Source organism: Alosa sapidissima, chromosome 3, assembly GCF_018492685.1.
Source record: "Alosa sapidissima isolate fAloSap1 chromosome 3, fAloSap1.pri, whole genome shotgun sequence".
NCBI classification, from domain to species: Eukaryota; Metazoa; Chordata; class Actinopteri; order Clupeiformes; family Clupeidae; genus Alosa; species Alosa sapidissima.
This window is the reverse complement of record NC_055959.1, coordinates 17,682,951-17,699,219: the sequence shown is the minus strand read 5'-3', so window position 1 is coordinate 17,699,219 and position 16,269 is coordinate 17,682,951. Positions and strand designations below refer to the sequence as shown.

The 16,269-nt window shown below is 39.9% G+C and overlaps 1 protein-coding gene across 3 annotated transcripts; it reads right to left on the bottom strand.

Annotated features, from left to right (window-relative positions):
- Window positions 1-590: 590 nt before the first annotated feature.
- LOC121706073 (perforin-1-like) lies at window positions 591-15,632 on the bottom strand. Of its 3 annotated transcripts, none has more exons than XM_042087522.1 (5): window positions 15,537-15,632; window positions 6,686-7,237; window positions 2,392-2,530; window positions 1,835-2,058; window positions 591-1,729 (listed from the first exon to the last, which is right to left on the bottom strand). In XM_042087522.1, the coding sequence occupies exons 2-5, from the start codon at window positions 7,216-7,218 to the stop codon at window positions 844-846; spliced, it is 1,782 nt and encodes a 593-aa protein (XP_041943456.1). In that variant the 5' UTR covers window positions 7,219-7,237; window positions 15,537-15,632; the 3' UTR covers window positions 591-843. The 3 variants fall into 3 exon arrangements, with proteins under 3 accessions (XP_041943456.1, XP_041943458.1, XP_041943457.1); XM_042087524.1 differs by having other exon boundaries at window positions 6,686-7,222; window positions 15,537-15,615; XM_042087523.1 differs by having other exon boundaries at window positions 6,686-7,235; window positions 15,530-15,572.
- Between the last annotated feature and the right edge of the window lie 637 nt (window positions 15,633-16,269).

Genomic DNA, 16,269 nt, shown 5'->3' with positions numbered 1-16,269 from the left:
CTACCTGCGGGTATGCAATTGGGCTACAGGTTTTCTACAGGAATAGCATGTTTGAACGGGTACTGCAAGTATAAACTGCTCACAATGTAGTTTATGGCAACAAAAACCTATTTTATTCTTATTTTTTCTGTTCTATACACGATACTAGTGTTATTTCTTAAACAAATATATTACTGTATATGAAGAGCCTTTCATTAGGAATCTATTAGGTGTCATTATCTACCTCCAGTAGCCGAGTTTAGTGACCTTTTGATTTCTATTTCTTTAAGCAGACATTTATACTCATTTTCTGAGCCGTGTGCTACACTCATGTTCAGCCAGATAGTGACCCCTCTGCCACCTTGCAAGGCCTAGGACTAATATTTGTTCATTCTCATGTTTAATTCAAATGAAATTACTGGCTAATATAAACGTAAATAGTTCATTAGAATGTCAATAGAATGTTATTTTGCTGGTATAGTGTAATGTTAGTCAGTTGCATTTTACAAACTACATGAGTAATCAAAGTGCATGTATTTTGCTGGTGTCAAGTATCACTTATTTGTGGTTTTCATATTACAAAAGAGTTACAAAATGTAAATGTACATGTATTACTTGCTTCAAAATGCTTTATTAGTAATTAATGCACACTAAGTGAATACAATGTAGGTACATTTCATGTAATCAGGTATGTTATGTTTTCTTTTTGCTTTTTTTTTTTCATTTTTATTTCTTGCTGATAGCACACATATAACTGGTCAGTAAGCCCATGGATCAGTCTAATTGCATAAAACTAATACCTTGACCAGCAAAACAAACTAGCTGCATTGACAGAACGGAATCCTGAAACATTTATGCTTGAACTTAGAGCCAGTCAGCCTTATCTCCATTTAGAACTGAGCTGTTATCCGTAAGCATGTAGTTGAATGCCTGCCCATCCAACCGCAGTCCCATTTGGAAAAGCATGCGCTTTGGAATGGGACGAGCATGACGAGAGACATACAGCTTCTCCAACAGACTGTCCATGGGAGAGCTCACATATTCAGCACAGGATGGGCCACTCAGACTCGGACCACAGGTCACCTTCAGCTTGTAGAACAACACCCCGTGATTAAGAGCGCAGACCCTCTCCCCTTGGTCACCCCCCGACTGAAGTTTTGCCAAGCACGTTCCAAGGAGGTCATCATACTTGTCGTCTTCATCCCACACTTCAATCCTGAGTTTGCTGTTCGCAGACAGCAGCATGTCACCAATGTTAAGTTCCCAGTTCCAGTAAGGATTGTCATTGTTCAGAATCATGGGTGTCTTGCCAAGCGGTATTTTATTCTCATCAAAGATCTTCACATACCCATCAGTACCAGAAGCAGTGTCACCATACAGACCTTGTCCCCTTATGATGGTGAAAGCAACTATGGCTAAGCCAGGACGTGTTGGACAGCAGTTGGTTCCTAACCCCTTGTGACTTTGACAGTGGCATTCACAGGACCTTGGCTTGGTTCTCCTCCCAAGGCTGCAGTGGTCAGAGCATTCCCTCTTGGCACCCCTGCTGAGGATGTAGTCTTTGATGGCTTGCTTCAGCTCTCTCTTCACCTTTCTATCTGGAATCAGCTGGTGAAGGGGCTTCAACGTGTAGGAGATCACACCTGGGCTGACTGGCAGGGATGCAAGCCACTTTTTATAAGCAGAGGCATCTCGACCTGCAGAGAAAAGGAGCTCACCTTCTGTTTGCCCACCGGTGATTTCTGTGATCCTATTCCCAAAACATGGAAAAAAATAACCAGGGAAATTACTGTATGGTCATGCCAACATGGAAAGTTTGGCGTTAAATTAAATTTAAAATTTCACTCCGACTCACCTGTCATTAAAGACACTTGAGAAGCTTCTTCTCCCGTGCACTTTCTCTTTCTTCCCATTACAGAACTTAATTTCTGCACTAAGGTCGATGTCAACCTTGTATGGGATTTTTACAGCAACTTCAGCACCGAGGCACATCTTCACCTCATCGGAGCTCAACCCCATCATGGAGGCCTTGCACTCCCTGATACTAGTCATTGATACTATTTTGCCACCAGTCTTTACCTGTAGAGAATAAAAGGTATACCATCTGAAAGTTCTTATAAGGCAAAATTAATTAAGACAATATTCATATTCTAAAATCAATACCCCTCCATAGTGGTTAATGTGCCAGATGTAGGCCTAGTATAATGATAAAATCTTGTGTATTTTTGATTTTATTAGGATGAATATATTTCAGGAACTCTGAGTTTGGGTATAGTTTTAGTATATTACAAATATAATAAATAGTTACAGTACAGTTTTAACATTTTTGTTTCACCTTAGGCTATGTTAGTGCCATACTATGAGACTATCATGTAGATATTACTAATACTATTGCAATTGCTAGTTAGATACCTTTCTTATGAAGTGAGTGCCATATGTGTCAATGAAAGCATCATAAGCCACTTTGTTACTTGGGCTGTAGATCTGCGGGAGCTTTTCCACGGCTTGTTTGAAATCTTGATTCAAATTTGGATTGCTTGACATCATGTAGCTGCAAGAAGAATAACAGTAATAATCCTCATCATCATCATCATCCACCACCACCGTTTTATCACAACATAGTGTAGTGTTCAGTAATTCACTAATGTTCCATGCCATTACATACTAGAGCCTCATAAACAAAATTGACCACCATTGTCACCATTTCACTAAAACTAATGGACAACCATTCTGCAGTCTGTTTAAAAACACATTTTATCATTCATCTATAGTCCCTTTTCCACTGCATGGTATCAGCTCAACTCGACTCTACTCGCTTTTTTTGAATTTCCATTAGCAAAAACTGTTACCTGGTACTATTTTTGGTATCACCTCCATTGAGGTTCCAAGCAAACTGAAGCGATACCAAAAGGTGACATGAAAGTATTGCAGGTTACTGATTAGTCGCTGTTGACATTGCTGTGTTCTGGAAAGGACCTTCATTTTTTTTTTTAAAAATACCTCAGCCATATACTGTGCTAGCACGACAAACACGTTAACGCAACGCAGTATCTGAACATTTTTATTCACAACAGATGTGTTAATTCAAATGAATAACTTCCTGCAGTTAAAAAAAATGAGTCTTTGAATTAACAAACGATTTCTCATGGATTAAAATGAACATTAACACAAACAACCACATGCCATGCCCATGAATCAGAAACAAACTCCCCTTTATTTCCTCCGTTGTTGATATTGTTATTACCACTGTGTGTAATGACGCCATGCTAGTGTCCTTCTTCGTCGCTATGGCACCTAGCTACATTAAAGAGAGTACTTTTTTGCAGTGGAAAAGGAAAAGCTGGTACCATAACTGAGTAGAGGCGAGTTGAGCTGATACCATTCATTGGAAAAGGGATGTATGTTCACTCACATACTACATTAACATAATATGTTGGGAAGCACTGGAAACCATATGGTTACTTGATGTAACCACGGTTCTCTGATAACATGAGTGAGATAGCTTATTATGGGAAGCATCTCCGGCGTGCCGACCAATGAAGCACCTATTGCACCAGGTCTGTCTGTAGACAGACCAATTTTAGGGGATGGAAAACCTACGTCACCTAACCAGCTGCACAACCCTCTCTTCTCATTCTCCAGCAAGCTTTCCCTGTGCTAAAGGAAGAAGGGAAAAGCAGTGAGATACCTCACTCATGTTATCAGAGAACCGTGGTTACGTCAAGTAACCGTACTCTTTCAAACATTAGTTTGGTATCTCACTATGGGGATATAGCCAACTCCCGTATTGCTTGCCTTCCAAAGCAAAAACGGAGGGGAACTTGGGAGGGTTCATATCAAACACCTGAACTCTCCACACTAAGCACTGTGTAGCCAATGACAGCGTAGTGACATCCAATCTATTGTAACAAATAAATATTTATGGTTTTACCCAGTAGCCCACAGCACATACACCCTGAACTGAAATACTTTGGAAAAATGACGTAGACATGCCCAAGTGGATTGTGCTCTGACGCGCGTGGTGGGCTGTATGCCTTTGGCCTCAAACGGCAACCTAATGGCGTCAACTAGACAGTGAGAAATGCGTTGTGCTGAAACAGGTCTCCCTGTGTAAGGGGAACCCAGGAGACAAACAACTGATCACTTCTCTGAATGCTTCTCATCCAATTAATGTAAATCCTCAGTGTGCAAACTGGACACAGACAATGTAACCTCTGTTCCTCTGATGAGGAAAAAGGGGGAGGGTGAAAAGATCTTAATTCTATTGCCCTACTATTGTAGGGTGAATCGATCACTTTCAGAATGAAAGCGGAATTAAGTATTAGCATTGCTGCCGTCATTCCCTCAGTTAACGTCATTCAGGTAGAGTGCATTGAAAAAGCTTCCAAAGGCCCCAGCAGTGGCGCGGCTGGCTGGGGCACCTGCACCGTACGCCGGCGACCCGGGTTCGATTCCCGCCCCGTGGTCCTTTCCGGATCCCACCCTGACTCTCTCTCCCACTCACTTCCTGTCAATCTCCACTATCCTATCTAATTAAAGGCATAAAAAGCCCAAAAAATATACTTTAAAAAAAGAAAAAGCTTCCAAATTCACTTACTATCTCCACTGAAACCAATACCAGGAGAAGTGCTTTCTTCGGCGTGAGGTGTTTCATGACAACACAATCCAAAGACTCGAATGTGGCTTCTGAGAGAGCTTTCAAGACATTATAGGTTTTGAAGGTGGCCGTAGCCGGCGTACACCTTTTATGAACTGTCTTATCAGCGGGTGGCAGCAGGTTGTTGTCAAACCCAACGTGACAAGCAGATATAGCAGCCACTTACACTTTAATAGTAGCGCAGGCTCTGCCTTTGTGTAAAAGCTCTTGTAAACAGAATAACACATCTGAGATTGAAAACTGAAAAGGATTAAACTTCTGTGCTCACACCAGTCATCGAACTCATGCCATTTATTATCAAAGAGTACATGGGGGCCCTAGCACTCTGAATAGTATCAATGACCTCTGGGAGGAGACCCGCTGCATTTAAATTCAACTTCTCATGACCCAGAGCTCTGGCTGGGGATGTTGAATCTGTGCGTGTGCTTGAGACAAATCTATGTGCAAAGGAAGAGACCAGGGTTCCCCCGCCAGCATCTAACTAATCTTTGCTAGTCACAGTCTCCCAGCCAATGTGAAGCTATTAATAGGAGAGGCAGTCCGTTTTCTCTTACTCTGGCGAGAGTTGCAGCCCTGACATATCTCTCCCAGATCTGATTGACAATCTAGGGGTAGAGCCTCCATTCCCCATGAAAGGGATTTCCCCTGGAGAGAAGATGTGACCCCGTGTTCATGATTTCTGAACCGGTTGCTGCTCCACAAAATCAGCTTGTGCGAGAGCTTGTGAAGATGAAAGCAACATGACCCCCCTTGGCGATTGGTATATGCCACCACAGTACTAGGTCATGTCAGGGGAAAATGGAATTTAACCTTGTGCTTTTGCTTTGACACCACCTGTGTTTCTGTAGATCTATCTGTGACGATAGAAATGTTCTTAACCTTTTAAATGTTCTTAGTTCCTAAACATAATGTTTCTACTCATTGGGCTGAAACAAGTGTGTATGTGTTGAAGGAAGTGTAATGATACAGTGATACAATGTGAGGTATAAATGCTACTACTAACTAAGAAAGACTATCAGTATTTATAGATGTCTAAGTAAAATTTCTTCCACAGATATGACAACCGTGTAGGAAGTTAATATGTTTAGCGCGAAGCCATGTCGGCCAGTTCCCGTTGGCCGATCTGCCCTTGTGAGGAGGTGGAAGATCATTTCTTTGTCTTCCTCCTCAACCTTGTCGACCAACACCACCGCTTCGTCAGAGAGTAGGTGCTGGTCAAACAACGACGAATGTTCAGGGCATTCCACATAATATTGCACCCACGAGGGGCTGCTGCTTTGCCAGCTGCTTTGCTCGCATAGGCACAGGTGGAGGGAGGTGGGTTGTCTCTCGCGGTCACAGTAATGCAAAAACATTGTTCTAAGACCTTCATCGGCATGTTGCAGCAGTGGTTGTTTAGTTCCCATACACAAGTGCTTTCCTGATTTCATGGCTTCGCAAGTAGAAAAGGCACTGGCTCGACGAACCATCCTTAGCCAAATCCACTGACCCAATGGCACTGGGTGAAGCCGTCTTTTTGTTTTGCAGAGCAAAGACTCTTTCACCCTAGAAGCTCAACGTAATGTGTTAGCTTAAAGGCAGAAAAACAGCACTGAGGCTGTTTTTGAATTGGTGCTTCAGTTTAGTAGAACAAGATTGCTGAGGAAGATAGTAATCTTCACAGGGAAGAAAGTGAGTATGAGAAAAGTGTGCAGCCGGTTATATAGAGTGACGTAGGGCTTCCGCAATTTAGGCTATAATTGGTCTGTCTACAGACAGACGTGGTGCTCGATGGTGTTTTAAGCCCCCAACGTCGTCTTCCAGGCAGCGCTGCCACCGTCGACTTAAAGGCACCTAATTCTAACCTTAACCCTAAACCTAACCCTAACCTTAACCTTAACTCATGCCTAACCCTACCACCTTCCAGGCTGCGCTGCCTTGAAGACAACGTTGGGGATTTAAAACACCAAGAAACCAGACCTGGTGCAATAGGTGCTTCCGTGGTCGGTCACACCAGAGGAACTTCCCATAGTGGGATACCGAGCAAATGTTTGAAAGAAAACTCTGTACCTGTAAAATCCACAATATACTGAGTGACTCAAAAAGTTGAAACGGTCTTGTTTGCTCTTTTCCATGGCAGTTGTGGTCAGTTTTGAATTTGTCCCAGAAAGAGCTAGTGAACCTCCATACCCTCCCTTACTCAAACCTAGACCAATCTTCCAGTTGTTCTCCACACTCTTGCTAACATGATCAGCCACTGCCAAGGCAGATTCCAGTAGTTCGCTCTTGATAGCTATGCTACATTTATGAAGAGGCCTCCAGTTAATGACAGATGTAGGAATTTTCTCAATTTTCCCTCCACGGTAGGGGTTTGCACAGAGGGTGCAGGTTTTGTTTGGAGTTTCAAATGTGTCCATATCTATAACAAAAGCTCCCTTACGTTGCATTGTGGTAATATCAAAACCTTCACCAACTAAGGATGATCCCGGGGCAATTTCTGCCCTTTGGCAGTGCTCTATTGTGCCAGAGATGCATGACTGGAGGGAGGGATAGGGCAGGAACAGAATGACCCCTGCCAATATGGTGGTGGTCGTCAGGAACATCACTGCCTGCTGATGTGCTGATTTAAGACAAACATACAAATTGTCAACACAACCTGGTCTTCTTGTTGTCACAGTGCATCTCTGATTACTTCATAAGAAGTCTGAGAAAATGAACATAGTCAGTTCTTCTAATATTCTCTTAAAATTATAAACAGGGTATCTGTGGGTTCCAACTAGTTAAATTGAAAAAAATCAAACATATTAAGGAAAACCAGTTCCAGAGTTATTAGCAAAGGAAATAAAATTTGTTTTCTGAATTTATTCACAAGCTACAAAGTTTTTTTTAATCAGTTATCACATAAATATGATAATTTATTTTATTAAATTGTAATATACTGTACAACAACAACTTCAATCTATGCAGCTAAAAACATTGTTGAAGTAACGTTAAATGAACATTAATATGTAGCCTACATTGCAAAAACTGCTTATCTTACCAAGTGTTATTAATCTAAGATAAAAAAAAATCTAGTTGGTATTGTTTTTAGTATGAAGAGACTTACCTTGCACTTTCTCGTAAAATCATTCGACTTAATTTAATAAGAGTTTAACTTATTTTAAGACATCTGTAGCAGCCAATAATGTAATAACGTCCAATAACGTAATCATTTTGACCGCTTTTAAGGTAATAAAGCCATAAAGTAATAAATTGCCAATAACGTAATAACATTTCTAAACCAATAACATATTAACTTTTTTATCAATAATGTAACAAGCTATTACAATATTGGCTGGTTATTATGTTATTGGCTTGGTTGAAAAAAACATTCTTTAAAAAATAATAGCTGGAGCTGATAATGTAATAATATACTTATATCACTCTCTTTATGGGATATATAGTGTTACACTTTCATGGCATACTTACCTGTACTATTTTCTCTTTAAAATATCTGCTTTAAGACCTGACCATGCACATACAAACACCCCGGCATACACACTCTCTCTCTCACTGGGAATTAGGGCTGTATTTATTATGACCGCCGCTAGCGAAGCGGTCATATAGGGATTGTCAAAGTTTTTTTTTTTTTCCCCCCGTCATCTACTTCTTAAATTTTTGGTCAACGATACCCGGGACACCGAACCACCGGGGCACATGAAATTTGGTGGGTATGTAGCCTCACTAGACTTTTACGGAAAAATTTTGTTTCGTCCCCGGGGGCCACTAAATAACTACCTGAACCGTGGCACTGAGGATGAAGAATCTTTTATGGTATGTTGGTCTCAAGGGCTCACATCAACCTGGCCCATAATCACTCATTTGTGATTTGCACGCCCCCTGTAAAAAATGAAAATGCAATATTATTCTGCTTTAATCGCCCCTATCTTCAGTTAAGATGTTCAGAACTGCACCAAATTTTATGTGTATGATTGACCTGGCATTCTCTGGGGGTATGCCAAGTTACGTAGAATTTCATCCATGGGGGGGTCTAAAAAAAAATTAGGTTATGTGTACATTTAGTGACTGTACACTCATTGGCCTGTAGATGGCGGTGCACACATATACACATGCACACACACACAGGCACCCACATACTATCGGTATTAGAACGGCCGATACATAATTACAAATTCAGTAGGATTAAAAGAAAGCCAAAATAAATATTCATCATCATCATCATGGCTGCATTTCCAGTATTGGCGATAAGTAGTCGTTTGTCCACTAGATGGCGCATCGTTGCAGTGAGACGTAATTTTGTTGGAAGTTAAAAGTGGGTTGGAAAAACAATGGATGCTTCCTACAAGGACTGTAGTTTACCGCAGAGAACGTCTAATAAGGATAGGACGATGTTCACATGAAATGTAATTCCCATTTCTTCTTGAAGCCGAAATAAATCTGAGGATGTTTATCGGACATGCTTGGTTTTTACTGCAGGTACGTTAATCTTATAATATCAATAAGGACCTAGGTAATGTTACCGTTAGCATTGGTTGAGTGATGGAGGCCAATTTGATTGATTGCATTTGTTGAAAACTATAAATGCGGTTATACCAAGCAAATTGATAGCAGCACTGTAATTGTATCTTTCGACTGTCATTTGTTGCACGTGCTACAAAATCATTCTGTGCAATGGAAGATTTACCAACGTTACACCGGTCTGATACAGTTTTGCCTATACATGCGTGAGACTGAGACGCCTGTTTATTTTGTTTTAAGTGCGTGCAGGGTGTGAGAGGGGAATCGATGTGCTTTGATTCCAGCTTGGTAGTTGTAGTCTGTGAAATTAAAAAGCACGTGTGTGTGAAGTATCCAAACAATGAAACCTTCATTTCATTATGGCTGCTTTAGCAACACACCTTAAGCTACTGTGTAGTGGGTCCCATTTAGAAGTGGCTACTTCATTCGCGCTTTCCTTGACTCATGGAGCTGCGTGAATTTTATTACAACTTTTCGCCACGATATGGCAGTTTAAGTCCGCTTGATACTGTAAGGCATGAGCCATTGGTTTCCAAAGGAGATTTTATTTGTGTCGCCAGCATAGCCTATTGACAATTTATGTTGTAAATAGGCCTACCTTATAAGCCTACCTGTAGCTTAGGGAAGCTAACAGCTTTCTATTAGGATCTAGTTTGTTAGTTACAGTTTTGTCATAACTCCCTGATGCATTTTTGCATTTAGAATAGCCAGAGCGTGGATAACTCAATCGGAAAATTAAACAATATCGGGTGCCTATGGACTAGGCTGGGTGAACCAAGCCTGGGCCCAGTTCCCCGAAAGCATCTTAAGCCTAAGAGCGTCGTAAAGTCCCTCTTACGAACGTCTTAAGATTTGCCGACTGTTTCCCGAAACCATCGTAGCTTAAGAGCGTCGTGAAAACACTCGTAGATCTACGAGTGCTCCAGAGTACTCGTTACCGGCTAAGAGCGTCTTAACAGTACTTCTCACTGAGGTCACCAACAGGACATACAGAGGAATTACAACTTAGAATACATAATACATCTTACGTTCCCATTCTTTATTGTATTTACCTGTGATGAATCAGATTTTAGCGTGCAAAATAGCCTACATTTAATGGTCATAATAATGTGATGAAAAGCGGACAAAAATGCAATCAAGTTATGAAACGAGACGTTGCCAGAATAGTTTGACATTATCTTTGCTAAGTGAATATTTTATTAGGCCTATGAGGTAAAAAGCAGAGAAAGCAACATGTGTAGTCTGTAGCCTACTGCATCAAAATCTAAGCCTACACATTTCCTCTCTTTCTTACTCGACTTCTTTCTTATCTTCAAACGTGTTCTTAAGTGACACCGCGAAAAAATATTGCATGGTGCAACAATCTAATCTTAAAATAATTACAATTATTTATGTCTCTGTGTGGTATATAACCTACTTGGGATGCTTATATGCAGATGTCAAAGTGTTTCTATTTTCGTATTGATGTGAATTAATGTGTAGATCCGAAGTTTAAATGGTAGACCTATAGCTGTGACGTGCAGTCACCTGACATCACCATCAAATCAGAGGATATTTCAGAACTATTAACGTGGACAGCTCCCCTTAAGAGCGTCTTAAGAGAAGTGCACGCGCGTTCACGCTATGAGCATGTTCGGGAAACAGTCGGAAAAACCAAACGAACGATCGTAAGATGAATCGTAGAAAACCCTCGTAAGAGCGTGTCTCCGTCGTTATCGGGAAACTGGGCCCTGATCTGCCCGCTATTTATTTTTTGATTTCTCAAAAGATTGAGCTTGGTCTGGTGAAAGCCAGACTAGCCATGGACCTCAGTTACACAATGCAAGGGAACATGAATCAGCCTATATTTGCACAAACAATATTGGACAACAGCTCTTCAACTTTGGCCCGTTAAAATGTGTATGAACAGTCTAGCGACGCATTTCATCAAGGCCCATTTGGACATGTCAGTTATTTGCACCACTGGTTAGACAGCATTTCGTTTCAGACTACTGTTACTTAATTTGTGCATTAACAGTAACGTTTCAGACTACTGTTACTTAATTTGTGCATTGACAATAAAGTATTACATGAACTAAAGATGACTAAAATCTTATGTAGAAGAAGAAACATTCACAAAAAATCCATCCCTCCAAAAATGACCTTTGTTTTTGATAGCTGTTGAAAACGGCATGGAACTGACAGGGATGTTTTTGTTTATGAATAAATAAATAAATAAATAAATAACATTATGCTGATACCTTTTGCTTTTCCCAAATACAATGTAGCCTACAGGTGTAAGTGACCTTTCATCAATCCAGTTGCAATGGATGAACTGTGATGAACTGCCCTACTTGTGATTGTTTAGCGATTTTAAAGGTTTTATAACAATGCTACATCTTCTTTGGCTATTCTACAATCTATTCACCTTTTCAGCACCAGTAGGCTACTTTCTGTGCAGCCGCACACACACACTCAGGCATGCCAAACAAGCATACACAAAAGTTTCAAGAGTGGGGGATGGAGTAAAATATGGAGACAAATTGAAGTGTGATTTATTTTCGCGGAACGGATGTACAGGACTGAGCCGCGGTCATATTTTGTACTGCTATGCGGTATATCTAGTTTAGTTTAAGGTTTATTTATACGTTTTATTACACTTGGGATATTATGTAGGTGTAGATCAGGGGTCTCCAACCATTTACTCGAAAACTACTTTGACAAAATTAACATGGCTAAGAGCTACCAATATTTATATTGCATCACATAGCTGATCTCCATCCAAAAGAGCTGAATAAGCTTTGCACAAGGTTCCTTTCAACTCACTTTGAATGAATAGTGTTTTAAAACGTGTCCATATTTTACACAAAATTTGTGCACAGGGAGAGTCAAACTCTTAGGCTTATAGGCTATTAACATTAATGTTGCTGACATAAACATGGTTTTGATGTTTCTTTTGATACTTTATTTTTCAATTTGCAAACTGGTGCTTCTCCTGTGGTGCAACAGTTTAATGCCTACACATTGCTATTTCACGCAGTCGACATGGGTTCAATCCTCCCCCATCACAGTTTTTTTTATTTTTTTTATTTATTTTTAGCATTCCAGCAATGCTTCCTCAATTTAGGCTACAGATAGACTAGGTGGCCCCAGAGAGCCTGACCAACAGTCAGTGAAATGTTTAAAAAAACTTAACCATGATACTTTGAAGACCTACTGGCATGGGCAACAGCTGTAGCAAGACAATACTGTAGCCATATACCATGATCAGTCGTGTTATCTTGCTACAATCATAATAACATATATTAGCTGACTTCTTTTAATTGTATAGCATAAGTCAAGTAAATTTCACTGTGACTTGTCAGCTGGTTTGTGGTGCAAGTACGTAGATGAATGGTTATAATGTAAGAGGTTTCATTTACAGTAGGAGGCAGGTTCGATACCCATGTGGAGTTATTATTAGGCTATTTAGAGTAGGTATTTATTTTTTATATTCATGGTCCAGTGCATGTAGTGTACTACAGACAATTTTGACATTTAAATATGTCATGCATATTTGTATTTGTTTGTCTCCAGTTTCCATCAAAAAGTGACAAATCTGCAAGCGGCCACATCTGTCAAAGAAACGTCATCACTCATGAAACGTCACCAACGCAGCCAGTTAACATGGGTGCCAGTTGCCATGTAACACCGGAACCAAAGATTTAACCATGAAGGAACGTTCCGCCGCTGTCAAGAACCAGCCGTGGCCTACTGGTTAGTGCTTCGGACTTGTAACCGGAGGGTTGCCGGTTCGAACCCCGACCAGTAGGCACGGCTGAAGTGCTCTTGAGCAAGGCACGCAACCCCTCACTGCTCCCCAAGCGCAGCTGTTGTTGCAGGTAGGTCACTGCGCCGGGATTAGTGCTTCACCTTACTGTGTGCTAAGTGTGTTTCACTAATTCACGGATTGGGATAAATGAAGAAACCAAATTTCCTTCACAGGATCAAAAGACTATATATACTTATACTTAAAGGAACCGTATGTAAGAAATGTATTTCAATTAATCATAAAATGGCCCTGATATGTCACTAGACATTAAGAAATCATGTTCATTTCAAATACTTATATCACTGACAACAGTAGTCCGGCCAGGATATTGTGAAGTGAAGTTGCAGCCCTCAACTGATGTTGATGTTGTCATGTTGTGTTTTGGCCTGATGCGCCACCCTCCACCTTTCTACTAATCACAAAGTCAGTAGTGTTTCGGCATCCAGAACTTTAGAACTTTATTACATTGTCAATTTATTATGTTAGGCATCCCGTTAGTTATTGAGCTGGCCCAATATATTTTTCTCATAGCTTAACATGTCCTTCTTCAGATAAAATGAAAAAGTCAATGAAAATGTTCATTTTTTTTGCTAGGTTTCCACCCTCAAATGGCACAATTAGCCAAGAATGGCTCATTTACAATCTCTATATTTATTGTGCATCTGATCAAAATAATATCTAATATTTCTTCTGCTCTTCCAAGCAATTAAATTCACGAAAAGATGTTTGTATTTCAGATCCGTTGTAAATACCGTATCGCATCCAACCTGGGGTGCGTTTCTAGAAAGCGTTGGCTAACTTCCGTCGCAACCTTTGTAGTCCGATCCATTGTTCATGGATTTGGTGTTTCTAGATAGCAGAGTTCGAACTTTCACTTGTAAAAGTGTGGTGGTTTGAACTACTGCCCTTAACAGTTACACTTGTGTCGATCCTTGGTAGTTCCGATTGGTGATGTTGTCAGTGTCAGGAGTGCCTAACCAAAAATGATGCACCTAATCAAAAATGACGAGATGATTGTTTTTCTTGTGACTCAATGATTGATCTAGGCTGTAGCTTAATGGTCATTAAAAGACAGATTCCCCTGGACTCATTCTTGCTACTTATGTTAATTCGCGTGTTGGTTTTGGAAGGCTACTGTTACGGTATTCTGACTACATGCAGTGAAATGTAGAAATATTAAATAATGCTGTGGATCTTTATTTGAAACTATTATTTTTAACTGATGTCATGTTCCTACCGGTCTCTTGATGAAGAGTAACTATAAATATTTAGGGTCAAAACCTGTTGTGTAGCCTACTGTTGTGTCTACTCTTACCCAAAAGTGAAAAGAAGAGATATTGGTTGTGAACACTGGTTATGTGTGCAGAGTACCAACGTGCTACCGTTGCGCCACGAAATAGACAATGCAAATCTGTGATAACGTTACATTTTTCTAGGCTACACATTTTTGAACACAGATATTTAACACAAGTAATGACAAATATTGGTCTGCTTAAGTAAACTGTTTGATTTGCTCGCAGTATAGGTATACTTGTAATTGCTATCAGCAAAAACCTATACTTGCTATAATGGCAGCATTAATCACTTTTGGTTTAAATTAGAAAAATGTCGACACAGACATTACACCGATTCCACTAATTATATGTATTATGAACTTATTATACTGTATGCATTATGAACTTCGTTTTTGGTACTACGGCGCAAGTTGCGTCATACCATGGTGGATCAGCAACATCGTTGCTTACTTTGGCAACGCTTTACTTTAACCTTTAACCTAACTTTAGTAGATACGCACCCCTGCTTAATTTTTCACATAGGACCGCAGAATGTCCCATTCTTATGATAAAGGGATGATGTTTTATTTGATAGATAGATAGATCAAAATTTAAAGCTGGATGCATGTGATTGGTTTTTTCAAATTCGTTTCACCAGAGAGGTCTCGCCCATTTCAGAGCATCCGCCTTGACGTAGTTTACCCCTTCCTGCTCCGCCGCCAAACTCTGGGCCATAGTCTTATTAAATTAGGTCAAAATGAGAGCGCGTTAGGTAAGTGTCATTATACTTAAAACAATACCAACCATACCATTTTTTTATCTTAATTTAAGATTAACACTTGGTTAGATTTTATTTTGGCAGTGTAAGACCTAATGCGTAATATTTGAAAGTATTTAAGACTTTTTAAGGCCTATATGTATTGATAATAATAAATAACTTTTTAAAACCCAGCAGAAAAACTGTAGCTGCTAACATTTGCAGTCTTCAAAACAAATATTAAAACCCAAACATTGCAAGCACATTCCTTGATTAGAAAAAATACAACAGTTTACATCTATAAAAGACATTACTTGAGCTAGCTCTAAGGTCAAATGATCAGCACTATGTGCAATAATAATAATAATAATAATAATAATAGGCCTAATAATACTACTACTACTACTACTACTACTACTACTAATAATAATAATAATCAAAAGTGTGTTTAGATTAACCATCAAACAACCATAGAAACTGCACCTTATATATATATCTTTAACATTAACATACTCATATAGTTCTCTACAATGGCAAAAGTGGACAATCCATGGTACAAAAAATCAAAACCTTACCTTACTGTACATACACACTTTACGTTACACTGTGGCATGCAGTACATACAGTGTGGAAATGCAAAATAACTTCTCGTCATTCTTTAAATACCTTCTGAGTGATGTGAAAAAGAATGCTTTATTTAGACTTGTGAACAAAAAGACTTCACACGAGATCTGAGTGTTAATGTGAGTGTGACAAGCACACGCCCTGAAACTACAATTACCCGACTACACCACCCAGAAAGAAAGGGGGGGTGGGGGGCGGGTTGACCATCAGTTAATTTCAAAACAGGCACTTTACTTTAGATAGACAATAGCAATATATCATAGGTGTAAGGGTCCTGTCGTGTTTTGTTTTCCCTGTTTAGTGTTTTCCTTCATGTCTTCATCTCTTGTTTACTTCCTGTGTCCTGTTCCATGTGTTTCTTTGTTTGTTTTGCCATGTGTTTCTGTTCCCTGTGCCCGTGTCTCCGCCCCTCACCTGATCCGCGTTAGTCTGTTAATTATGGTTTCCACCTGTCTTGTTTTACCTTGTTCCTTGTCCACCTGTGCCCTGTTACCCCTGTGTATTTAAACCCTCTGTCTCCCCTCAGTCTTCGTTGGTTATTAGTCTATGTTTAAAATAAAGATTCTTGCAACTCTGAAGATTGCCTTGCCGTACTTTGCCCTACGTTTGGGTCAAGCCCTTGCAACCGTGACAATAGGAGTGATTAACATCAAAAAATCTAGACTGGAGTAACTCAACATTTGGCACCTCC